Below are 27,463 nucleotides of genomic sequence, written 5' to 3'. Positions count from 1 at the left end.
CCTGAAGAAAGACATTTGACGAGGAAATTTCTGTGCATATAAAGTTATGTCCTAGACAAACTGTCTGGAAAAATAATTTCTTTCCCTTTGACATGGTAAACATCCAGGGTGTTCTCTCAGGGGAATAAGACCGATCAGATGAAGGAATGAAGTAGAGAAGTATATGAGAGAGGAAAGTGGAAGCTGGGAGCAGGACAGTGAAATGGCGGGTGATAGGGTGACTTGGAGGTGATTTATTTGTGGCCATCCCTTACGGGATTGTAGCGTCTGGCAATAGATGAGGTTCAAGAGGCAATGTTCAGAGTGCGTAAAGAGGTTTAAAACTGATCCAACATTATCTGGTCTTGAGCTCAAGGAATAAAAACCATCTGTTCACTGTGCTGATTTTGATCAGAATCACGAACTTTTGGAATGAGAGCCACGTATCCACAGTGATACTGCTCACAATGCAGATGTTATTACCTCGAATGCTAGTGTCAATGCACAACTTGATTTAGCCAAAATTCAGTTGCTAATGAGAAAACTTTAAGTATAAGAGAAACAATTTGAACTAGACCATGGGTATAGACTAAGGCAACTTGGCGTTTCACCCAGCCCTCGTGATGCCTCTGCTATAGGATCTTTTGATGTTGGTGTTGCGTCCCGTTTATGAAATTGCCAAGTTCATGAACTGGGCAATAAATTTGCCCAATTTGTGAACTGAGCATTCTGACTCTCCATTTCATGGACCTAACCAAACCTAACCTAACATTACACAGATTCCTTACTAGAATATGTGCAAGAAGTTTCCATAAGTTTTCTTTCATATATTTTAGTGTGTTACGTTAGGTTTGGTTAGGTCCATGAAATGGAGTCTGAATGCTTGGTTCACAAATTGGGCAGATTTATTGCCCATTTCATGAAATGGGTAATTTCATAAAGGGGGCGTAACATTGGTAGGAGTATAAAGTTAGTCCCTCCCTTTAGTGATTAATATGCCACCAAATACTTCCAAATGTTTGAGATGGTGGCAAGTCGTCTTTCGTGGCCAAGAGATTCTTGGCCAGTACTACGGCAGAGTATACTCAAGAGCACGGCACAAGGGGGCTATATTTCTTTATCAGTCGACCAGTGTCCTGATTATGAGGAAGTGAAAAGAGCAAATCTTAAGGCTTATGAACTCGTACCAGCGGCTTACAGGCTTAAGTTTAGAATCTCGTACAAACAAAAAGATAAGACTCATGTGGAAATGCCAGGGTACTGCCAGATTTATATGATCAGTGGTTCCTTTCTAGTAAAATTAATATGGATACTACTAAAGTGGAGAAAACCTATCTTGGAGAATTTCGTTAGGAATATTGCAAAGTATGTTGTTACTCAACTAGCTGAGAAAGAGGTGGACAACTTGACTGAGGCAGCTGCTGTGGCAGATAATTATAGTATTATCCACAAATATGATTCTAAGCCTCATTCATTTGGTTGATAGAGGAGAGTGTACCAATTAGAATCTGTAAATCCTTCTTGCAATTGAGTTGTGATGAAACTATGACTATGACTCTTCAAAGAGAGTCAAGACATTGTTGCCAAAGGGCTCCAAAGAAGTTCCAAATCTTGACATTTTTGTAACAGGAAGAGTAATGAAAATGAAAATGGCAGAAGAAATTATATATATATATATATATATATATATATATATATATATATATATATATATCTATATCTATATCTATATCTATCTATCTATCTATCTATCTATCTATCTATCTATATCTATCTATCTATCTATATCTATATATATAAATATATATATATATATATATACATATATATATATATATATATATATATACCAGAACGGATCATACGTTGACGACTAAGGAACGGACAAAGGACATTCTGAGGGTGGGGACATGGTGGGTGACAGAGAGACTTGGAGACGTTTTGTCTGCGGCCACCCTTTGCTGGATTAGGGCGTCGGGCTATATATATATATATATATATATATATATATATATATATATATAGAGAGAGAGAGAGAGAGAGAGAGAGAGAGAGAGAGAGAGAGAGAGAGAGAGAACACATTCACAAAAGAACAGAGAGAAAGTGGACCTGGAGAAGCCCAAATGGAGAAATAAAGAATGAAATCGATATCATTGTAGCAGATAAGAATAACACGATCACAAATGGTACAGTTATCAACAAAGTAAATATAGGAAGTGAGATGTGAAAGAAAGATGATTAAAGATAGAAAGATATGCCCAATAAAAGTAAACGAAAACAAAGCGAGTTTTCAGTTGGAAATAAGGAAGAGATTTCAGGCTCTAAGTAATTCTGAATGTGACATTGATGAGCTGAATCAGCGGAGGTAGTAGGAATACCTAATACAACCAAAGCCAAGAGGTATTCAGAAAAGACACTCGAGTTTATGAAAAAAAGAAAGGAAATGAAAACAAAAACAGAGAAAGATGAAATAAAACGAGCAGAATTAAATAAGTTTATCAACAGGAAACGAAGACAGAAAAAAGAAATAAATACATGGATCAGACCAAAGAAACCATCAAAAAAGGGAAAAGTCTGAAACAGGTCCGAAGTAAAATGGCACTAGGAAACAACAAATTACATCACTGAAAGACAAAAACGGTGAAGTCATTAAATGCAGAGATAAGATGGTGAAAAGAGTTGAAGAATTTTACAAAGAACTGCATGTATCAAGGACAGCAGTACCAATTGCTAACTTTTAAATTGACGCAAGTGAAATACCTGAGGTAACACCAGAGGAGGTAAATATTTCTCTTAAAAACAGAAAGAGAGGGAAGGCTCCGGGAAAGGATGGAATGGTAGCAAATTTACTGTTGGATGCAGGAGCGGAAGTACAAAACAGTCTTGCTGACTTATTTACTCAATGAATTAAAAAAAAAAATCCCAAAACATGGTGTAATGCAAAAAAGTGACTCAAAAGATCTTTTTAACTATCTACCCATTAGCTTATTATCAGTCATTTACAAACTCTTCACTAAAGTGATTACGAAAAGAATAACAACATATTTATAGGAAAACAAACCTCGTGAACAGGCAGAATTCCGAAGCGGGTATTCGACTATTGATCATCTACACACAATGATTTAGCTAATTGAGAAAGCTACAGAATATAATAAACCACTGTGCTTAGGTTTGGTTGATTACGAAAATGCTTTCGACTCAGTCTAGGACATAGCAATTATAAATTCACCGAATGAGAGCACTGTAAAACTGTTTGAAAACATATATAAAGAGGGAAATACTACCGTTGAATTACATAAGGACTCGGAAAAAATTAAGACTGAGAAAGGCGTGCGTCAGGGAGATACAGTCACCAAAATTATTTACAACATGCCTAAAAAGTATTTTCAGAGAACTAGACTGCGAAAACAAAGAAGTGAACATATATGAAGAATAGCTAAACCATTTACGATGTGCAGATGACATTGTCCTAATCTCAGACACAGCAGAGATATTGCAAGATATGTTAAATGACTGAACAGAGAATGTCTCAAAGTAGGGCTAAAGATGAACCAGAGTAATGTTTAATGAACTGAAGTAATGTTTAATCCATAAACACCATAGAGCGTCATCAGAATAAGCGAAGAAAGTCTTGAAAAGGTCAAGGAGTACAATTAATTGGGGCAAATACTAAAAATAAAGAAAGATCATGATAGCAAAATAAAAAGACGCATTACAATTGGATAGAAAGCTTTCGGTATAAATAGAGACATTATGAAAAGTAGCTTGCCAGTTTGTATGAAACGAAAAGTAAATAAACAGTGTATAATTTCAGCTTTGAACTATGGTTGTTAAACCTGAAAACTGACCATATCGATGGAAAATAAATTAATCCATTCTCAGAGAGCAATGGAAAGGTCAATGTTGGGAATATCTTTAAGAGACAGGATAAGATCAACTTGGCTGAGAAAGCAGACTAAAGTCAAAGGTATAGAAGTTATAAAAGAATAGAAATGGAGGTGGGCAGGCCATGTAGCAAAAATAAGGGATAACCGATGGAGCAACAGACTGACTGACTGGACACCAAGAGATTGTAAACGTAGCAAAAAAAGGCCAGACAGGAGGTAGAGAGATGACATGAAGAACTTTGCAGGGAAAACGTGACAAAGATTGACTCATTCAAGGAATTCGTGGAGAAGGTTGGTGGAGGCCTTAGTTCAGCAGAGGACTTGTAATAGCTGCTGCTGCTGATGAAGATATCTATCTATATCTATATACCTAGGCTGCTTCCCCCAAGGAAAGGGAGGTAGCCGAGACAGGACGACACACTCCACATTTACTCATCCATTCAAACATTCATTAGCATCTTAGCCCCAAAGGGGAGAATGAACAGATCCTCACCCCACCACACCGCACAAGGGCCAACTGCTCAGTGCAATCAGTGACATCCTCAGCAGGGCCCGACAGCAGAGCTGGTTTACCCCTGCCACATCATAATAGACCCATCCCTTTACCCTCACCTGACCTGACTAGTTGATCAGACCAAATGCGGGAGAATATCCCCTCAGGGCTGCGTCATCATTTATTCATTCACAATTTCTCTCCATTTATTCCTGTCACGCACAGCCACTCTTCCTTGCTCAACAGATATCCCTCTCGCATCCAGCGCTCTCTTCACACTGTCCATCCATCCTATTCGTGGTCTCCCTCTCAGCCTTACACCTTTCACATCAGATCTAGCTATCTTTTTCACCAATCGCTCATTATCCATTCTCTCCATATGCCCAAACCATCGCAACACCCTCTGCTCAACTCTACAAGCCATCTCCCGAACAACTCCAGTTCTCCTTTGCACTTCATCATTTCGCACTCGATCCATATGCGTCACTCCACACATAGCCTACTCCTCAGACACCTCATCTCCATTACAATCAAACTTTTCCTTTCTGCTGCACCCATATTCCATGTTTCAGCCCCCTACACTGCTACACCCATATTCCATGTTTCAGCCCCCTATAACGCAGTCGGTACCACAACACCCTCATGCAGCCATCCCTTTATATCTATTCTAAGCGAACGAACACTTTTTTCATTTTTCCCAGCACCTTTCCTACTTCATTCATTCTAAACTTCACTTCTGCATCTATTCTTCCATCCACAGCAACATGTGACCCTAAATATTTAAAACACTGTGAAGATATACAGTATATATATATATATATATATATATATATATATATATATATATATATATATATATATATATATATATATATATATATATATATATATATAAGTCCACTGGTGAACAAAGGCCAACCTTTTTCCACGAATTCCTTGACTGAGCCAATATCTCTCACGTTATGCCTGTAGATTTCTCTGCCTCATCTCTCCATCTCCTGTCCGTCTTTTTTTTTTTTTTTTTTTTTTTTTTTTTTCTGACAATCTCTTGGAGACCAGTCAGTCAGCCTCCTGCTCCATTATTCTTGCTACATGGCTAGTCCACCTCCATTTCTCTTATTTTAAACTTCAATAATGTCTTTGACTTTACTTTGCTTTCTCATCCAAGTTGATCTTTTTTTGTCTTTTAATGATATCCCCAATTTTGACCTTTCCATTGCTCTTTGAGAGCCGGTTAATTGAATTTCCATCCATTTTTCTTTTCAGTTTGTAGATCTTACAACCGAATGTCATAGCTGGGGTTATACATTCGTTAAATTCTTCTCATTTCATACATAACGGCAAGCTACTTTTCATAATGTCTATATTTATCGAAATCTTTGATTCTAAATGTAATGCATCTCTTAATTTCGCGGTCATTGTTCGTCGTTAGCTTTTGTATTTTCCCCAAGTAATTGTACTCCACGACTTACAAAATTTTTTCGATTATTCTGATGACGCTCTTTTGTTTATTTGAATTAAACGTTAGTTTTACTCCGGTTCATCTTTAGCATTTTTCTTTAAGACTTTCTCTGTTTAGTTGATTCAGTATTTTTTGCGATGTCTCTGCTGTCTCTGAGATTAGAACAACGTCATCTGCAAACCTTAAATTGTTTAACTTTTCTCCATGTATGTTTGCTCCTTTTTTCTCCCAGTCTAGCAATCTGAAAATACTTTCTAGGCATGCTGTAAGAACCTTTGGTGAAACTGTATCTGCCTGACTCACTCTCTTCTCAGCTTAAATCTATTTCGAGTCTTTATGCAGTTTAACTGTAGCAGTTCCTTCATTAAATACGTTTTCAAGTAGTTTTACAGCTTTCCCGCAATCAGCTTATACTTGCTATGTGCTTCACTGAGTCGAAAGCCTTTTCATAATCAACAAAACCAAAGCACAGCGGTTTATTATTATTTGTGTTTTTTTTCAATTAGGTGATTCACATTGTGTAGATGATCAGTATTCGACTGCCCACTTTGGAATCTTTCCTGCTCACATTATTATTATTATTATTTTTTGATCTGTTGTTATTATGTTCGTAAGGACTTTAGTCAATGGTTTGTTAATCGCTGAAAATAAGCAAATGAGTCGATAGTTACTAAGATCTTTTGAGGCATCTTCCTTGTAAAGGAAAATATATATTGAATTCCAGCATGTTTTGGGAAATTTCTTCATTATACACTTAGGTGGATAGAAAACTAATGACAGGGAAAGCTGGAGCTCCTGTTCCATCAGCTTTCGGGACTAATTAATGACCATCCCCCTTTGTTGAACTTTTTTCAGTGTTTCAGGAACACAGAGGATATGCCAGCATGCTCTCCAATATAAGTATCTCTAACTGTCAGCACCAAACTACATGCACAGTACACACTACACTTCCTTTTCAAAACTAGTAAAGGAAAATGGCGACTAATAACCAAGCCTCGGAATCATCAGGGTGTGTGGAGGGACCATTAATGCCCCCACCATCCGCCCCTCTCGCGGTGACGACACAACGAGCTGCCTGGAATTACTGTCTGACTCATCTCTTCATTTTTGCAACATTCGCGGCCTTTCCTCTAACTTTTGCTCCGTTGAGCACCGTCTCCATTCTAGGAGATTTCAATGTTCACCACCACCTTTGGCTCTCCTCTTGTTTCACTGACCCACCTAGTGAACAAGCCTACATCTTTTCTATCCTTAATGACCTAGAGCAGCTTGTACAGCACCCTGACCCCATCCCTGACCGCCTTGGAGGGAGCTCCAACATACCTGACCTCTTCCTTACAACTAATCCTTCCGATTACACTATTAATCTTTCCTCTCTGTTGGGCTCCTCCGATCACAACCTTGTTACCTTAACCTGTCCGATCACTCTGCTACAACCTGTGGACCCTCCAAAGAAACATCGATTGTGGCCCTTTGGAGCTGCGAATTGGGAAGTCCTCAGGCAGTATTTCTTTGATTTTCCTTGGAATGATTATTGCTTCCATGGCCGGGAGCCATCAGAGTGAGCCTTGCACATGAAGGAAGTTATTCTCTCGGGCATGGAAGCATACAGTCCCTGCTCATATCCTGTGACTAATGCAAGAAGGCCTTCGTTTAATCACAGTTGTTCTAATGCTGTCCACAAGCAGAGGGCCAAAAAGACGTACCAGAGCCATCCCACCCCTGAATCACATCTTTTTATGTTTCTGCTCGGAATCATGTTCTTTGTTCTGCTTAAAATAATTTTATCTGTACTAAATGCTCTCAACTTTCCAACTCGAATCCTTCCTGCTCCTTCTGGCACCTTGCCAAAAACTTTTCTAACAACTTTACCTCATCATCCTTCCCTCCTCTTTTCTACTCTGATGGTTCTGTAGCTATTTCTTCTACTGGTAAAGCAGATCTCTTTGCACAGACTTTCTCCTCCAATTCCACCTTAGACGATTCCGGTGCTGTTCCTCCATCACTTCCTCCCTCTGACTTCCTCATGGCTGACGTTAAAATTTCTTCAGCTGATGTATTTTCTGCCATCACTGGCCTCAGTACTAATAAGGCATATGGGCCTGATGGAGTCCCTCCTGTTGTTCTCAAGAACTGTACTTCTGTGCAAACGCCCTGCCTAGGTAAACTCTTGTGCCTTTGTCTGTCAATCTGTACTTTTCCTTCTTGCTGGAAGTTTGCTCTCATTTAGTCAGTCCCAAAGAAAGGTGACCATTCCCAACCCTCTAACTATCGTCCAATTGCTTTAACATCCTGTGTCTCAAAAGTTTTCGAGTCAATTATTAACAGAAAAATTTTAAAGTATCTTTCCTATCACAACCTTCTTTCTGATCATCAGTATCGGTTCCATCAGGGACGCTCCACCGGCGATCGTTTCACCTCCCTTTCAGACTCCTGGTCATCCTCCTTTCGGGACTTTGGCGAAAGCTTTGCCATTGCACTTGACATCTCAAATGGCATAAATCTTTAATTTCCAAACTGCCCTCTTACGGTTTCTATCCTCCTATCTGTGACTTCATCTACAGATTTCTTTCTGGTCGTTCTATAGCCGCTGTTGTAGATGGTCATCGTTCTTCTCCTAGATCTATCAACAGTGGTGTTCTTCAGGGCTCTGTCCTATCACCAATTTTCTTCCTTTTATTCATGAATGACCTTCTAAGCTGTACATTTAACCTTATCCACTCGTACACTGATGATTCCACCCTTCACCTATCCATTCGGTTCCCTTAATGTCCATCTCAGCAGTTACCTCAACAAGCAATGGATGAGGCTATGGCACACCTAATGTCTAACTTGGCTGGTATCCCTGACAGGGGTAATAATAATCTTGTTTTTAATGCATCAAAGACTCAGTTCTTACCTGTATGAACCCGACATAATCTTCCACAGGTGTACCCACTAATGTTTAATAATATCCAGCTCAATCCTGGATCATCCTTGAACATGCCTGTTGTTTCATTCACTCGGGACTTATCTTGGAAAGATCATATAACATATCTTGTAAAATCTGCTTCCAAGAGTTTAGGTGTGCTAAGCCGACTCTGTACCTTCTTTACCCCTGCACAGTTGTTGACTTTATACACTGGTTTTATTCGCCCCCGTGTAGAGCACATCTCTCATGTGTGGGGAGGCTCCCCATATACAGCTGTTCTCAATAGGGTGGAGTCAAAGGCTTTTCGTCTCATTAACTCTCCTCCTCTTCTGGCTTCCTTCAACCTCTGTCTTTTTGCCGCACTGTTGCATTTTTATCTCTTTTCTATTGCTACGGCAATGATCACTGCTCCTCTGAACTGTCTGCTTGCATCCCTCCAGCTCTACGATGGGTGCCTAGCAACAACCTTTCATTCCCTTTCTGTGCAACTCTCTAATGTAAGAGTTAACCGTTACTCTCAGTCCTTCATTTATGCAACAGGTGAACTCTTGAACTCTTCCTCTGTCTGTATTTCCTACTTCCTATGATCTCCAGTCTTTCAAATGCTGTGTGTCCAAGCATCTCGATATGAACGGATCTTCAATTTGGCTCTGTTTTGTATTGTTTTTGTTTTATTCTTGGAAGGAGCAGTTTGCAGGCTCCTGGCCTTTGGTTCCTTCTTTTTTGCATAAAAAAAGCAAATATGTGGGCATGCCTGTTTTGTACTTCTGCTCCTGCATCAGACATTGCATCTGCTACTATCTCATTTTCTCCGGGGGCCTTCCCTCTTTTTATACTTTTAAGAAAAATGTTTACTTGATCTGGCGTTACATCTGGTAGTTCACTTGTGTCAATTGAAAAGTTGACATACATACATATATTACAGATCTGAACCTTAATACTGAAATAGAAAACATTAGTTGGGATATTGTAGGTCTGAGCAAGATCCACAGAAAATACAAGTGCTTGTGGGTCCTTCGGGCCGTCTCGCACCCGCTCCTGCGGAGGGCTCTTGTGCTGTGCGCTCGTTTTCTTGTGCTTCTCACATGGCTTGAGTAGACTCGATTTCTAAAAGTCCTGGTAGCAAATGAACTGTTTTCCGAACCAAACTTTGATCGCTCTTAACTCTAATAAAAAATCATCAGTCGAGATGGGACCAAGTTTTTCGGCATCAGCGAATTATTTCATGCCAATTTTGGCGCATCAGGACGCCTCCATACCGAAGAAAGACGCCCTCACCTCGCTTCGGGAATGGAACCCAAGTTGTCAGCACGCAAGTCCGAGATATTAACCACTCGGCCACGACAACCGACCGGTCGCCGGGAGCGGCATTTTTTGATCAAAATTTGATCACACATTAAATATTATAAAAGTTTTTCAATCGTGATGGGACCAAGTATTTTCACATCAGCGAATTTTTTGCAATTTCTGTGCTAATTTTGGTGTGATTTGAATGTGTAGTTTCGGCTACCCAAAATACACACACACACACGGCTACTGGTATAGTGTATTAGAAGAAAATTTAATTCACCTCCAAGACAGCAACCATTTATCTTTCTTTGAAGGAAGGTGGAGTGAAAATGTTAATGGTGTAGCATTTCTAATTAACAGATATCATGGAGAGATCATTGTTAGATTACGTAAAAAGATAGACCCCCAAAGTGTTTCAAATTTATGTACCCACTTCTCAAAGCACAGATGAACAAATAGAAATATTCTATGTAAACGTCTCCAAGAATGTGGAAGAAGAAAAGATCACATATAACATACTCATGGGAGACTTAAATGCAAAAGTTGACAAATTGAATAATGGAGAAGAATGAATGGAAAATTCTGGCTAGGGGAGGGGAATGACAAGTGTAATGGTGGTAAATTTTGCCGAAATGTTTAACAGGATAATAATGAACACATGCTTCCACATAAGATCAGGTAGATTATGAACCTGGGAATGCCAGAATAAAGAAAAAGAAAAAAAAAAAAGAAATCGATTGTAGTAGATAAGAACAACATGATCACTAATGTCACTGCTAACAGGAAAGTATAATACTGTATATTATATAGGAAGTGACCATAGAATGATGGGTTGCACAGCCAGAATCAGTTACGGAACCAAGAGAAAGAAACTGATCAGAAATAAAAAGGTATGCCCGATAAAAGTAAGCGAAAGCAAAGTTGCCTTCTAGTTAATAAAAAACAGATTTCAGTCTATAAGTTATACCGAGTGTTGCACTGATGAGTTGAACGGTTGACTAACAAAACTTATAGGAATCAACGGAGGTAGTAGGGAAAGCTAATATAACAAAAGACAGTAAGTATTCGAAAACGACCCTCAAGCTCATAAAAAAGAAGAAAGTAGAAGAAGAAAGAAAATAAAAACAAACAAAGATGAACTGGGATGAGCAGAATCATATACCCAAAGAGATAGAGAAGAAAAATCGAAAGAGAAACATAAGTTAGATCAAAGAAACCATCAGAAAAGGAAAACATGTAAATGTGGTCCGAAGCTTTGGAACCAGGAAATCAAGGAATTATATCACTGAAAGACAAAAATGATGAAGTCATCAAGTGCAAAGAGAAGATGGCGAAGAGAGTTGAGGAATTTTACAAAGAACTGAATACATGTAAGACAGCAGTACCAACAGCTGACTTTTCAACTGACACAAGTGAACTATCAGAGGTAACACTTGACAAAGTAAAATTTTCTCTTAAAAGAATCAAAGGAGGAACGGCCCCAGAAGATAGAATAGTAGCAGGTTTACTGATGTGTGCAGAAGCAGAAGTGGAAAACCGTCTCGTTCTCTTATTTACCTAATAAATAAAGAAAATTCCCAGAACACGATGTAAAACTGTTGTCACATACAGGATTAATGTAGCCAACCGGTATGAAGGTGGGTGGGTGGGTGGGGTTACGACATGTCAGTGGTCTTTTATTTAGATCAGTAAAGTCTATAACTCATTCAAACCCTTTTAAATTGTTCCCTGCCCCAGCCAGGATTCGAACCCGTGTCGATCGGAAAGGTAGACCATCTCTCTACTAAGTCGGCTATCGCTATCCCCCCACTCCCTCGTCTATCTCTAATGCTAATTTAGTGTTGAGCAGCAGGCTGAAACGACTAAAGATGTGATCAGTATTCAGAGCAGAATTGCAAAGTAACATTTGGTGTATTCTTTAAACATTAATTTTAAAATAAATGCAAAAACCGAAGGTAGGCTACGTTTCTGTGTTGTGCTAGAATTCCCATGAGTATGACACGGAGAGCCAGGGAAAAGCACTGCGCATAAACAACCTAAATTTAATCCTATAATATTAAGTTCGAGTCTATCTCTCCCTGTCAGTAATGCGAACTTTGTGCACACCTGCACACAAAAATTGTAAGAAATATTAATAAACTCCAAAATCTGAAGTTGTTAATGACACTTCGAGTGTTTTTTGAGTCAGCTCCTCACTAGCCCGCCCCTAACCCACCCCTCAAAAAAAAAAAAAAAAAGTTTCAGTTTGCCTTCTAGTTATGATTATAAAAATGGCAATGGAAAGCTGTGTACTGCTAGAGCATATTGAACATAAATATCGTCTGTGTTTTTGTTAAGGTACTTTAATGATAAGTTGGCTACAGTAAAGCCCTATTTGAAAGTCATAATTAAAGAATTTAAGCATGCTCTCCAGAAGGAGCCATTTACTTTATATTTTACCCCCCCTCACACACACACACACACACACACACACACACACACACACACACACACACACACACACACACACACACACACATACACACACACACACACACACACATACACACACACACCGCTCGCTGGTGTTGTGGTAACGTTCTCGCTTGCCAACTGGTGGACGGGAGTTCGCGCCTCGCTCAGGTTGTGAAAAGTTTCACTGACGAAGTGGGTGGTTACTGTCCCCCTTGAGCAAGGGGACGGGTGTGTGCGTGAGTGAAGGTCACAGCCTTGCCCTTAGATCGGACTATATGAGCTCTCAGCTCCCTTCCGGGAGGGTAAAAGCTGACCATCACGACCATCAAGTGATCCTGACCGAGCCGGTGAATTACACACACACACACACACACATACATGTATACACACGCACAAAAGACTACTTATTCTGTAGCACTTGTTTAACCATAAAAAATGACGTTAATTTTTGGCATGTCATTGTTCTTCTGATGGTTATGTCTGTAATTTTCAGTGAAAAGTATTCAGTATTCAATTTAGTCAAATTATTCATCACGCCATTACTGAACCATTAACTACCCTGCCCAGCAAAGCATTAAATAGTACACAGAAAAGTGATGATCATTTTTATGAATATAAATTACTTTCCAGTGCTCTGATTCATTGCAATTTTCTCTTATTGTGTTTGTGTGCTCGTGGCTCAGGACTGACGAACGGGTGGGTGTACGTCCATCACAACGCCCTTACACTGCTGGAGGAGGAAGTTTGGAGCCCCGTGTTGCAGGGTCCTGAAGCTTACCTCGACCCCTATGGTTAGTCACAACCCAGTATGTACAGTTGAGTTCAGAAGTACCTGGTACGGAGGCTTGAACTATCAGGCCTTTTAAATCAGAAGGAATGTTTAACTTCTTTACGACGATGTCCAGTCTCATGAGTGGTTAGTGGACTGCAGTAGTTGCAACCCCAGAAGTATTTGAATGTGAGCTCAGTGGTTTGGAGTCTGAAAGTGCCCCTCTCCTGCAGACAACTGTCCTTCTTTCAGTGGGATAGGGAGGGAGTTGAGGGAGGGAGTTGGGGCTGCTCAACCGCCCAGTTATACCAGTGCCTCTACATGAAGGCGTCTCCCTCCAACACCTAATGAGATGAAGAATATCAAAAACACAGTGGTATTGCGCTGTTAGTACTGAAATTCATCATTAATCACTCACTTCTTTATCGCGGTATCTGATACTTATGAACCTGGGGCTTGGCTACTCAGTCTTGGTAATAAAGGTGAAAATGGCGAGAGGTATAGTACAGTACATATAACAGCAAATACATTAACCACAACTATACTTTGCTCAGTTTTAAAGGAAAATTTGGCATCTTTGCATCTTGAATGTAGAGTTGTAACAATAGATTAACACAAAAACATTTTGGCAGTCAGGAAGAAATAATGCTTACCCGTAGTATCAACTTATTATGCCAATGAGCTGTAGGAGTAAGCTTAAAACAAAAATATCCGATTATGCATATCAGCACTCACTTTCGGTTGCTTAGCCCTCCTCACTCCAAGAGCTTCAATGATTCCTTGACACTTATGGAATTTCTAAACTGATGATAAATTCGAAGTTGATGAAAAAATCCAGTGACAGTGGATTAACAAAATGATGTTAGACAACGTCTTAACCAATACTGACTCTAAATTCTGGAGTTCTAATTTTACCTTCACCCACTTTAGATCTGCTAACTCTAGTATCTTAATTTAGCTAACGCCAGATGATGTATTCCAACTGAAGTTAGTCACGAGTGCCCTAAGGAGATTTAATAAGCTCGATTCTAACTCTATCGGATATGTTTATGTGAAGCTACAGAAAAGCTAAAGAATGTGGTGAATGTTTTTTGGCGTATCAGATAGAGCCAGGATTCCGGGGGCTTGAATAATGAGTGAATGGAAGCGTGGCCCATTGGACTGGGCAAACCTTGGCTATCTGGACGTGCTACTCATCACCCTGCACAACGGTGGGAAAGGAGGTCCGGATGATGATGATAATGATTCTAACATTTTAATTGCTCGGGAATATGTTTAGACAATATACCTAGGTACGGTCGCGATGGCTAAGTTCCATCTTAATTCCATCACTTCGACTATGTATTAAGTTTAGGTGATTCTTGTTGCCTTAGGCAAATTCATTGAACTTAGGAAAGATTTCCCTTACAAAACATGATACGGAATAGTGTACTGAGCATCTCCAGTTCGAAAAGTCACTCTAGTTGCATAGATCTAGCCCTCAGAACCATCGGACCGGGAAAAAATGGAACATAAATGAAACCTATTATTTTGTTGACCCAAGGGTATCTACTAACACCAAAAAAAAAAAAAAAAAAAGGCTCATGCATCTGAAAAATCGGGAGGGTACTCTTTCAGGCCCATTTCCAAAATGACCGATGTCGGTCGTGCTGGAAATTTAACTTTGGAACCGACAGTCTATAGTCATGAGTAATAGGTCTTTTTAGCCATCTTGAAAACTCGATAATTATGTCCGGATTAGGTAGGACGATCCTAGTGATTTAAGTTACTGTAGTTGAGTTTTATATGATTGTTTTCATGTATTGAACCACTCACTTCTGGTGAAATATCTGATATATAGCCATCTGTTAATTAACAAAAGCTGTCACTTGACATAACCTTCAGATCACTAAAATTCATAATATTTTATTGGCATTAAATTTATAATATCCTCACCCTGGCGATTTTGCGACGCTCACTGAACACGTTTTTAAGATAAAAAAAAATTTTGCATGACATAGGTAGGTAATTTTGTACAATACTTTTGCAAATTTAGCCGTCGTCTAATACTGCCAGACAGTACTGGTCACTTGTGATACATTCTTCTATCTATCTATCTATCTATTGCCAGATGCCTTAATCCCATACAGGGTGACCACAAATCATCTCCATGTCACCCTGTCCCCCGCCATTTCACTGCCCTGCTCCCAACTCACCCCCCCCCCTCTCTCATATACCTCTCCACTCCATCCCTCCATCTCATCCTTGGCCTCCCCCTCCCTCTCTCCCCCTCCACCTCACTGACTTACACTCTCTTCGTCAGTCGCTCACTCTCCATCCTCTCCACATGGCCAAAGCACCTCAGTGTTAAAGCTGTCGATGCCCCCCTTTACGTCACTTGCAGGTGAAGGCAAAGTCTTGTAGTAGTTTTCTGACAATATATTAAACACCGTCTTGAATCAATATACAGCGATACCGGACAAACTCCGTGTCCATCCCCAAACCCGTACAATATCGCCGGCTCTCATCCGGCTAGGGCGATGGTCCCGATCACAGAGACATGAATCACTCAAGGTAGACACAATAATCCGCTCATCATAGACATAACACTGGGCGTTGACGCCCTACTTGGATTCTACTTACAACTACTTACAACTACTTACATACTATATTTACATACTGTATAATATTTACAAAAAGGTTACAAACAATTTTCCTCCTCATCAAAAAGTGTGTCTCCTGACACAATGGTGGGGCATCGTCATAATATGGCAAGAATGCAAGTGGTCTGAGTATACAGTGAACCGGAACTACATGGGAGTACAATAATAAATGAGATATTACTACATAATTCACAAAGCTGGATGTAAGAAAAGATTAATATATTTACAGTACATGGCCATGTTGGAAAAATAGCATAAACATATAGGTTTGGTCAATTTACAAATACATATATGTAATCACAAAATGAGTTTTACTCAGAACTACCATTTTCCAGGTCTTTTGGTTGTCGCACTAACCTTGTTGCTACACGGATCTCATGCAACCTTTTGTCCATTCGCTTGAGACAACAATACAGGATACAAACAATTGCAATAAAACCTAGAAAACATAAGACAACCGGAGGAAATACAAAGACTGGATGTGACCAGGATCGGTTAAAAGCTGAAGAGAACTGGTTCATTATATAATCAGACTTGTTTAGATAGGTCAACATACGTAAGTTGTCTGATGTGATGGAAAGATTGTCTGTTGGTAGATGAAAGGAAGTATTAATGGGTTTGAAGATGTCATACTTGTGGGAGTGAAGTGCGAAGTGATAATGTGTGGCATGGGCTATTATAGACTCAGACTTTACTGTACAGTAATCAGGGGCCTTATATAAACTAATTGCGGATAGTGAACGGACAGGGGTCCCTGGACAAATAAGACTGACAGGAGTTGAGACACTAAAGAAGAAATAGCGGATGTGATTTAGACGAGCATGGATATGTGGCAAGTAAAGTCTGTTCCTGACCTTTCAACGATTGTCTTACTAATATCCATTAAATTGTCTCCTGGGTTAAAGCCAACTTGTAGTGCTATTTGTTTTTGGGAGTCCGAAAGCCAGTTGAGAAATCTAAAGTAACCGAACAAGTCTGCAAAATTATTTAATGTAATCATGATCTCCCCGTTGTGTTGTGTTACCCATTGAGTACCACGGAATAATTGGCGCAACTCTGAACTCGTCACCCTCATAGTAGCAGCTGCCTCAATTACTTTTGCATGTTGGGGAGGTACCTTCATGTCTTCCTGGATTTGCTTGAGGAGATTAGTTAATCCTGTAAGAGATGCAGAATTGGAATGTTGGCAACAATATTGAATAAGCCGTTGGTGAAACGAGTCAAACGTTTGGCTCTCTTCGAAGTGCCCCGCATGAATAGCGGCTCCTATTAACCCCTTAACCGCGGAGCGTCACTTTCGTGACGCTTGGGAGCAAGGGATCATACCGCGGGGCGTCACTTTTGTGATTCTGTGTTATTTTGAATTCGCCAGGGCTTTCAAGTGGTGGCTTGTATCATCTATCAGTACTACCAATGTCCAACACTAGTCAGCACTCCTAATCTCATCTGTACTCCCATCCATTGTTGACAATTTAGCCATTTCTCCCCGTTCTTGACTCCCCTCCCTACCCTCCCTCCATTACCCTATCCTCTCGCCTGCCCAGCCGTGCTATGCTAAGTAAATCTTCCCTGGAATTTTTCACTGATTTCATCCATTGAAATAAGCCCTATGCCCAATTCTTATACCAAATAATATATACAAAAAAGAAATAAGGTAAGTGATAGTGCCATACACCTGGAATTGGTTAATTATCACCTGACAACACCTCACGTGCACTCGTTCGCTAATTTTCGCTGTTTATTCCCCCTTGAAATATGCCGTATAATCTATTTTCGTAATAAATATACATACAAGGTGGGAAGGGAGAAGTCTAAGTGATATTTACATTCACCTGCAACTACCTAATTTATAATGTATTGTCTAGATTTCCTGCCAATCATTTCACTGCTATATATTAGCTGCTGTGAAGAGGCTAACATTGGCAATAATGCATTTCCCTAGGTAGGCCACCACCCCGGCCCACCCTTATCAGTTCACTCTCATCTTCCAATGTGAAGGTACGTCTGTTTGCTCCTGCTAACTTCAGGCACTTTTCACCCCCATGCAAAGGGCCCTGTGACCTTTACCCCCTACTAAACCTCGTGTGGAAAGTGGTAAAGGGCTGACAATTGATAAAAGAGTGACTACGATCTTTCTATTGAGTAAAACAGTGCAAGTGGAATTGTAAATAATGTGTAAATAATGTGTAAACAGCAAGTGAAAGTAATGAATGTATATATACGTGAACAGTGGAAAATAGTTTTATAAGTAACTTCAAGTGACAGTGCATAACACAGTGTAAATAAAATAGAAATGTAAATAACGTAAATAAAATAGAGAACGTAAATAGAAATGTAAATGAGTATTATTATAAGAATACGAGTATATACCCTAGGAGTAATGAAAGTGAAAGTTTCACTCTAGCATGTATGAATACTATGAGTTATGAGAGTGAAGGTGAAAGTGACATTCACTCTCAATGCTAGTATACAGGACGAGAAAGTGAATGCTACGTATTTTACTGAAAGAAATTGAATCCCTACAGTGACAATAAACTATTACTACTGAAGGAAACTTATGGATAAAGACTGTAGATATATATAAGTGTTATATAGTAATAGAAATATAAAGTGTGAGGGGTTTTATGAATAATAAATGACAGAATACCAACAGCGAACTAGCGCAAGTGGGAAGGTCAGAGCGCTCGTAATTTTCATTGCTTTCACATTAGTTTTTATTTGGAGTATGGATCCCAAACTACTCGATAATCATATAGTGTTTATAGTGTTAATATCTGGCTGTGGTAATCATATTACGGGTTGTCGGGAAGTGTAAAGTGGAGCCTTCGTTACCCAACTTCAGAGGTCTCCACAAGTCCTACGGTAATCGACGAAGGCTCAACAAACATCCCAGGAGAAAGCTGAAGGTTTGTGCCATATGCATATATAATTTTAATATTCTAGGACTAATAACTGATTTTTGGCAAATATTTTTTGAGAGTCTGTCGGAGCCCGAATAACCCCGCGGGACACGCAAAACATTGGGAAACATGCCTGCGGTGTAAGGGTTAATGATCTGCCATGATGGAGTCGACTGAGAAGATGTGAAACTTTCAAGGGTTCATTTACGATCTGGCGATTATGAATGTCGTTTTCGACCTCTCTGAGGAACTCGTAAATCGAAACAGTACTATCCTCTCCTGTAAATTTGGGTCTATTCACATCATCCAAATATATGGATTGGGGAGGTGTAGGGTTCTGAGTCGCCATCGTAAGAAGAGGGTGAGACTGCGAAGGTGAGGAAGTAAGCACGGTAGTGAACTGAGAGGTGTGTGGGAAGTGTCATGCAGTAGTGTTGTGTGTATGTGTAGTAGTAGGGAGGGATAAAGACTGTGGAGAAGACTGAGTGGTTTCAGCAGAATCAGTTGGAGAAGATGATAGAGTATCTGGAGTTAATATATCTGGATTTAGGGTAGGAGTAACAGGTGTAGTAGAAACAGGTAGGGAACTTATGGTTGGTTTGGTATAAGATCTGCCACTGCAAAGGTTTACATTATCACTACATACAGCATTATCTGTGTTACCATCAGGTTCAACAGGTGAGAGATCTACCCTTTTAAAAAGGGACATTAACAGAGTAGGAAGTAAGCAAATGAAACCAAATGAACAAATGGATGAATAAATGAGAGAATAAATAAATTAAAATATTTGTACTCTGTAAAGAAATGATTTATATACAATGAATATGAGTGAAAATGAATGCGTTATTTACAGCTGAGTATGAGTGGGAGAAAATGGGATGAAGTAGGAGTGAGTGAACGAAAAATTCTGACTGAATGAAAAATGAGGGACGAAAATGCAATGAATGGATGAGAGTAAATGGTGAAAATATCACAATCTATAGAGACAGCTTGGCTTCTCTGTAGAAAGGGATTAATCAATGTGATGGAATGAGGAATTGCACGAAAATGCAGGTAGGAAATACTTTGTAGTGAGATGTGGTCTGTCCCAAGGCTGGAGAAAAAGTGAGGCTCTCGTCTCCTCGTGATTGGGTGGAAGTGTCCGTGACGTCACTGGGTGGAGGCCAGGAACGAGAAGCTGATAGGAGCAGGAGACTGTGATGTATCTCGGTGTGACTGGCCATGCTCCCTGGGTGACGTCGGTGTGTGTGGTGGGTGGGGAAAACGATGACGTAACGGCGTCGGGCGGCGATTGGGGGCTGCTTCCTGGAGTGGGGTCTGGAGTGGAGTTTGTGGGGGCTGAAACTAACCCTTACAGCAGGCTGGACAGGAATACAGGCAGGCAAAGGCAGGTTGTAGGTTGATAGGAGCAGGAGCCTTACGTGGCTCACTGGGTGTAGTGGCGTGGTGATAGGTGGGATGTTGATGTGGAGGAAATTCCCAAAATTACATCAAAACTGCCAGAACGATTCCACACCAAGACTGCAAACAGGGCTGGAGGCTAGGGCGGAGATAGACTGTGTGTCATCGTGGGAAGAACAGCAGCGACAGTAGCGTGGGAAGACAGACACAGCTAAGCTGGCCCACAGAAGACGTAATTCACTATTATCCCACTCGCTTTCCACCAAATGTTAAAGCTGTCGATGCCCCCCTTTACGTCACTTGCAGGTGAAGGCAAAGTCTTGTAGTAGTTTTCTGACAATATATTAAACACCGTCTTGAATCAATATACAGCGATACCAGACAAACTCCGTGACCATCCCCAGACCCGTACAAACAGCTACTGATCACCGGCTCTCATCCGGCTAGGGCAGTGGTCCCGATCACAGAGGCATGAATCACTCAAGTTAGGCACAATAATCCGCTCATCATAGACATAACACTGGGCATTGACGCTCTACTTGGATTCTACTTACAACTAATTACATACTATATAATGTTTACAAAAAGGTTACAAACATCAGTATGTTTCTCCTAACGCTACCTATCACAGCCACATGGACACCACAATGCTCCTTTACATCCTCATTTGTCAGTCTGTCTCTCCATGTGACTCCACAGGCTCCTCTCAAATAACTCATTTCCACTGCTCTTACTCTTGACTTGTGTCCCTCTAACAACGTCCAAGCTTCACTTCCATACATTTGAGTTGGTATCACAATACTGTCATGTAGTAACTTTTTCACTTCCATGCTCACTTCCCTGTTTCTTATCACTGCTTTCAAGGAACCAGCAACCTTTCGTCCTTGTTTTACCTTTTCAAGCACTTCCCAGTCCAAACTTCAATCTTTACTCATCACACTACCGTAGTACTTAAACGTACACACATTTTCCATTTCCTCATCATCCAACCTCACTGTACATCACTGACTTCACTTCTCTCGAAGACATTCTTAATGAAACTAATTAATATCAAACTTAATGCTATAGTAGATCTATGAAAATCTTCATTTCTTACACTAAACTTAGTTTTGATACCATTTTGAACGTTCCTAAACTCTCATCTTCGAAACATCTACTTAACTATAGGATTAAGCAACTATTTAGTCATCACCAGTGTCAACTTCCTCCCCATTGCAGCAGTATCCTTTACAGTCCGGACAACAACAGTGCATGACAGTCCTAGCTCTCTGCACTTACAGGTCCCTCTTGTGCAGCCTGTGTTGTAGTCACAGTAAATGGCTTCCATTAGCTTTCGTAGAGGAGAGGCTTATGGTGTCATCTTGGGTTCGTAGATGTTATCTTGCAATACCCACCCCCAGTCAGCAGGGTCCAGATGTTGGCCTTACCATCCCTGGACATGATTGTAAATGCGCTCGCTGTGATGAGCAGCTGCTGCAGAGGTTGGAGGTAAAGTCGTCGGATCGACTGATGACACACCTGTGGCAGTCTTTCTGCTGAAATGCATGAACCGCACTTTGTTCAGGGAAATATCAGCACTGGTTCGATAAAGCTGGCATAGAAGGCAATTATCAGCGTTTACAACTTGGTCATGAGATGTATTAGCTTCCATGAAGATTTTAGTGATGTGTGTCACCTCTGGCACGGTACAGAAAAACTTGACGGCTGTGGCTTTGCCAGCTACATGAACAAGACTGGTTGTCACATCCCGATGCAGCGTGAAGAACGAGTAGATCACCATGCACAGGTGTTTATGAGTGACTGAGATTTTTTTTTTAAATTGCCCAGCAGAACCCTTCCTTTACTGCTGTCAATTTTGGTTCAGGTCTGAAGAAAACCTCACTCTGTTGTCGTTGTGATGCATCATAAAGCAGTAGAACAAGCACATCGGTATCATCTGCCAATACGATCACAGGGTCTTGTTCAGCCATCTTGAAGGCAGTGGTGATTATTGAGTAATTTGCATCATCTTCTGCTACACTGTGCAAGTTCCTTGATGAACCTACTTTTGTTTCGGAGATTGGCCAAGAATTTCTCACGATTCTTGTCACACTTGTGTGAAGGTTTGACATCGATGTCAGTTGCTGTCCCCTTGTAGCGCCGCGAGTGTATGTTGTCTTTTGTGGAAGCTTTCCCTTACTAATTAAATACCACAACAGAACCACGAGGATAATGCTTCTGGAGACAGTGGGGGCAGAGGGTGATGGGAGAAGAATAGGTGTCTCCTTTAGGCAGTAAACTATGTGAAGCAAAGCACCTCCATCAATGACAGCTTTGGCGTTTCCAGGTGGTGTAGCATGATGATGCTCTTCTGCGACTTTGCAAGCAATGGCATTCACTAAAGAAGACTTATCCACCGAGCACAGAATATAAGGACGTTCAAACAAAGCTGGTAGATACGAGAACATTTCCTAGCTCGAGTCCTCTTCTAGATCTGCTGCATTTAGACTTGTTGTGGCAAACCGCTTAAAAAGCAAGTTCGGATCCACTTTCACTTTCTCACTGCCGACCTTCACTCATGCAGCTATGTCTGATGCCATGTTGCAAATCTGGATTTCCTTGAGAATGTGTAATCTGCGACCACATGACTTTCCATGAGTTTCCGAATTTTCTCACCAATTTCTAGTGCTCTGTCAGCAGTGACACAATCTGAAGCTGACTTTCCTGTTGCAAGGTTGCGCAATGCATCTTGTGGGTATGGTATCTGCTGAGATTGATTGTATTGAAGCAAGAATTGCACACCTTCCCAAGGTCCTTCATGTTTTGCGACATTTTTTACTTGGCCACATTACGATGCTAATTAGACGATTTGAAGTTGACCTTAGAGAATCCTTCCAGTGCCTCATTGTATGCCCCAGTGGTATGAGATGACATGAATCATACCGTTCTATGTAGTTCGTTCACCCCTCGGCCATGCGTAAGACCACCTGGCGATTTCACCACAGCCGTCAAACCCTGTTCAATACAGAGATCGAGTGAAAGCCCTGCCCACACACGCTCACTTCTCTTCACTGTGCAACTATGCTCGAAGTAGATTTTGAGAGTTCAGGATGTGTCTCCCGTAGGTTATTCATTATCTCAAGATAGAGACACTGATTTCAGATATCGGTTGTGTCCAGCTGCAGCGAAGTATGACAGTCGTCTTCATAGGCTGTTGAGGTGCCCCTGGAAGTGTTCTAATCCCTCCGCCTTCAGAAAGTAAAAAATTACGAGTATTTGATCATGGTATTGTAGCCATAGCTTGGACGTTCTTGATGTGAGAGATTTCGGGCAGATGTCAGTTTTGTTCCTTATTTTCTAGATCGCAAATGACTTTGACACATCTGAAGGTGAGATCTCGTTGGACTGTAGTAGATCAAATAGACCTGATGCAAGTGTCAGCATTCACTTTTCGCAGGAGATGCATCAAATAGCTTCTCTACAGAAAAGGTGATTTCTATCTGTTTCCTTGGCATTTTCATCATTTGGCTGCTGTAGCACGATGTTCAATACTGCAGAAAGTATGATGATGCCCAAGACTGTGGGGACAAGAAGGTTGGCACGAAGAGGACAGTCACAAGCTTTGCCTGAGCTGGTAAGAGGGATGGTGTTCTTTGCGTATACTGTTTCCACTACTTGCTGATGGCCAGAACCATCCATACAGTGGCCTATTGCCCCAAGCCCAGTCATGAGAATATGGAATCCAACAAGCTTGATAAGCACTAAACGCAGCTTAGCTGTAGATGGTTCACTCTCCAGCATTTTATTTGCCTTCCAGAAAAGTGGCTCGTTGAATGTTATAACTGGTGGTACACTGAGCTTGGTAGGCAGTTCTTGAATACAGCAAAGGGTGGAGTAGATGAATGACATGTAGGTTGGATGGAGGTTGATAATAGGATGATACTGAAATGACACTGCCCAATGATGTTCTTCCACATAGATACCTGCATAAACCCAAACCATGATGGCCTCTCCTGGCTAAACAATGGCGACATGCTCCACAGAAGTTGTGCTCCATCTAACTCCTGAATCAGCAGGCTTCGGCCTTGGACAGACCTGTGCAGGATGCAGGGAGTGGCTTGATGGAGACTTTGGAGAATGCACTTGCCTCTTCCATGGTAACTGGTGTCCACCTAGTGATTTTCTCCACGGGCATCACTGCTGGAGTGCATACAGCCATGACATCCATTGCATGAAGGGTGTTGTGACCACCTTTGATGACTTGGTTTTGGTCTACATTGTCACCAGCAAATTCAATTTCTCTACCAAATCCACCTCCTGTCAAAAGCCCTAAGTTTGAACCGGGTGCAACAGCAGCTGCTCTTCTGGAGTTCTGCACACAGTCATAGGAAGAGGCGAACCAATGGGAGTAAAGTGTATCATTCAAGTACCGTGATGCAAAGCGATGATTCATTTGAAGGGCAAGATCAAAGTGGAGTGGTGCTAGAAGAGATCGAGGGTGTGGAGCCTGCATAATTGCCTGACCAAAAGAGGCTATTGGAGTGGGAGCCCTGACACAAGTGATAATTTTGGAAAGGAAAAATTTTAGGGATGGAGGAATGAATTCCAAAGCAATCTCGGATGAATTGATGTCTAGAGCTGTTTGATAAAACCTGATGTAGGGGTTATCCTTGCACAAGATATAATTAAGTATCAACACACCAGTAGTCTTCAAAATCCTAAATTTTTCTTTCTCTAGGTCAGTTTCTCGTGACTGCTTGTAGAACTCTCGAATTATCGAACCTTGTTTTCATGTAAAGATGAGAATTTTTAGTTTGCCCTCTGCTCCGAGGATAGAAATGTCCCCATCCAACCTTTCCAGTAGCATCCAGTTCAACCAATTCTATTCTGTTCTGTTCTTTCCATTAGCATTTGCTTGATGATCTTGGTGGACATAGGCTCAGAAGAATAACCGAGTTCATTTAATTTTTCAGACCATAGACTCTGCACCTCCACTAAAGACCACCGCCTGAATATGTTGCTCTTTAGCTCTGCCACAGCTAACTCAAATGCTTGATATTGTTCGTCATTTTTTGGACTACCTGGACCTTTTTGCTGAATTTTGCTGGAACCTTTCTGCAGTCGCCCACGTTTTTTAATACTAGTGTCCTGAAAAATTCCAGGGATCTCTTTCTGCCTGTAGGAGAGTTTGTATGGCGCTAGTGGTGGTAAACGGCATCAGTCGAATGTAAGCCAGACACAAATGAAAGAATGCCCTGAACGTGACTAGCCTACTCATCATGTCTTTCAGCACATTTGTCATGAAGAATGTCGTCAGATCTCAATGGTCTGGATATGATCAATTTATGACTTTTTGCACTTCACTTCTGTCCCCATCCATCCATCACCCAACCCTATGTTGCCCCATGAGGAGCATAGGAGCCCGGGGCTAGGCAAGTTGGTCCTGATATTTAAGCTGAGAGTGAAGAAAAATTACGTGGCCGTTGTTGTGTTGACCGCAGCCCCCCACCACCACGAAAGGGACACCACCAGCCCGGCTCAGTGGTAACGTGCGCGCGCGTGTGGAGCGCATAGGCCTGAGATCAAATCTCGGCCAGACCAGCGTCTGTCTCCATGACCACAAAATAGAACTCTAGTTTAAATGTCATTTGAGGTTGGGGGCACAGTGTTCTTCAAACAAGTTTGGCTTTGTTTCATTGACATACTTCTTGGTCAATTGGTGAATGAGTTGACCAGCAATGGCCTTCAGTGCTCTGTGGGAGTGTCTTTCAAAGGCCATTGCTCCACTTTTGTGGAGACACAGGAGGTCATCCTTCTCCCGGGATGGTTTATGACATACAACACGGCCTCTTCTAAAATAGGAGTGGAAGATGCCATCACCTGCAAATTAAAGAAAAATAGATGACAAGATACATATCAGCTTGGCTCTCAAAGTCAAACTGACCTCGGATTGCAAAAATAATGTCTGAAATGGATTTGTTGGTATCAAATTAGCTGAGGTGGACTTATTACACATGATTATAAAGAAACTGGTTCAAAAGTTAATTTTCCAACACTGCCAACGACAGCCATTTTGGAAAAGGGCTTGAGAAATTACCCTCCCGATTTTTCAATTACGTTAGCTTTTTTTGCTCATAATAGAGACCCTTAGGGTAAATAATCAAGAGGTTTCATATATGTTCCAATTTTTTTCCGTCCAGACCTACATCTATGCGACTACTCTACATCTGAGTATAACTGTAAAATGTACGTCATTTACAGGGAGGGGTTAATCTACAACGTTCAAGTGACCGATTGACAAGTATAGCATAATGAACTTTACTGCTTTATTCACGTATTTCAAGTACTACAGTGGCTTGGTGATACGTAAAGTACTTCCACCCCCCCCCTCTCTCTCTCCCGAAAAGTAGACTGTTTTCAAGCAGTCATACATCCATAACTATAGCGCATAGAACTTTCAGTTAAAGATTAAAATACTCATCGATTCTTCATCTCTCCAGTACACGTGTCCTGAGGTCTTTAGATGGAGGCGTTGAGGAAAGAGGCAATTTTCAGGGTCGTAGAGGGCTGTGTCAGGAGAAGTGGCTGAGTCCACAGCTACAAAACACATCCTGGGCCACCCCCTGCCTGAGTCAGATGGGAATTCTCCGGCCACAGTCGATCATGCTACCCTTTGCCCCATTGGAACTTGACAGTCCTATCCATTGCCCTTTGCCACTGTTGCATGAATAAATCATCACCTTTTGTACGTATGGCTAAGTGAGAAAAGATAATATAAAGCTTAATATACATTACCTGTAGCGAAGTACCACTTTTACCTTATTGTGAGTAAGTTTTCTGTGTCCTGTAACATAACGTGCAGTATCCATGACGCCGATACATTTTCTTTACACCCGTAGTTTTTTTTTTTTTTTTTCGAAGGAAATAATTTTGCCAAACTCTTACTTCACAACAGACCAGTGGTGGGCATCGTTACTCTAAAAAGTAACTTCGTTATCCGCTACTCCGTTACTTAGAAAAGTAAGTTTATCAGTTACACCATTACTTCTTTACAACAGAAATGGAGGTCACTGTTACTCCGCTACTCCGTTGCTTGTATTAAATAAAGTAAAAAAAATAAAAACATTCATTTCATTTTATTATATGAAAGTAACAGAGGGAAGAAATACAAAAAAGGTTAAAGACAGATGATAAAACCATCACTAGACGTCGTGCTCACTGCTCAGATTCTGACAGTCACACTTTACTTAATCTGGTAGTAATGGTGCTGGCACTAATGGGTGGTGGCGGCTGTGG

General features: G+C 40.9%; 1 protein-coding gene across 1 annotated transcript in view; it reads left to right on the top strand.

Moving 5' to 3' along the window:
• LOC145394439 (oplophorus-luciferin 2-monooxygenase non-catalytic subunit-like) overlaps positions 1–27,463 on the top strand; it is a 196,687-nt gene that overhangs the window by 136,258 nt on the left and 32,966 nt on the right. Inside the window, exon 4 of the mRNA XM_080268302.1 lies at positions 13,160–13,267. Coding sequence (XP_080124428.1) covers positions 13,160–13,267 — 108 coding nt within the window. The remainder of the gene's footprint in view (positions 1–13,159; positions 13,268–27,463) is intronic.

The sequence above is a fragment of the Coenobita brevimanus genome, chromosome 27 (genome assembly GCF_032717465.1).
Source record: "Coenobita brevimanus isolate Jiangsu-jjx chromosome 27, ASM3271746v2, whole genome shotgun sequence".
Taxonomy (NCBI): Eukaryota; Metazoa; Arthropoda; class Malacostraca; order Decapoda; family Coenobitidae; genus Coenobita; species Coenobita brevimanus.
The sequence above is the reverse complement of the archived record's forward strand: the minus strand, read 5'-3'. Positions and strand labels throughout refer to the sequence as shown.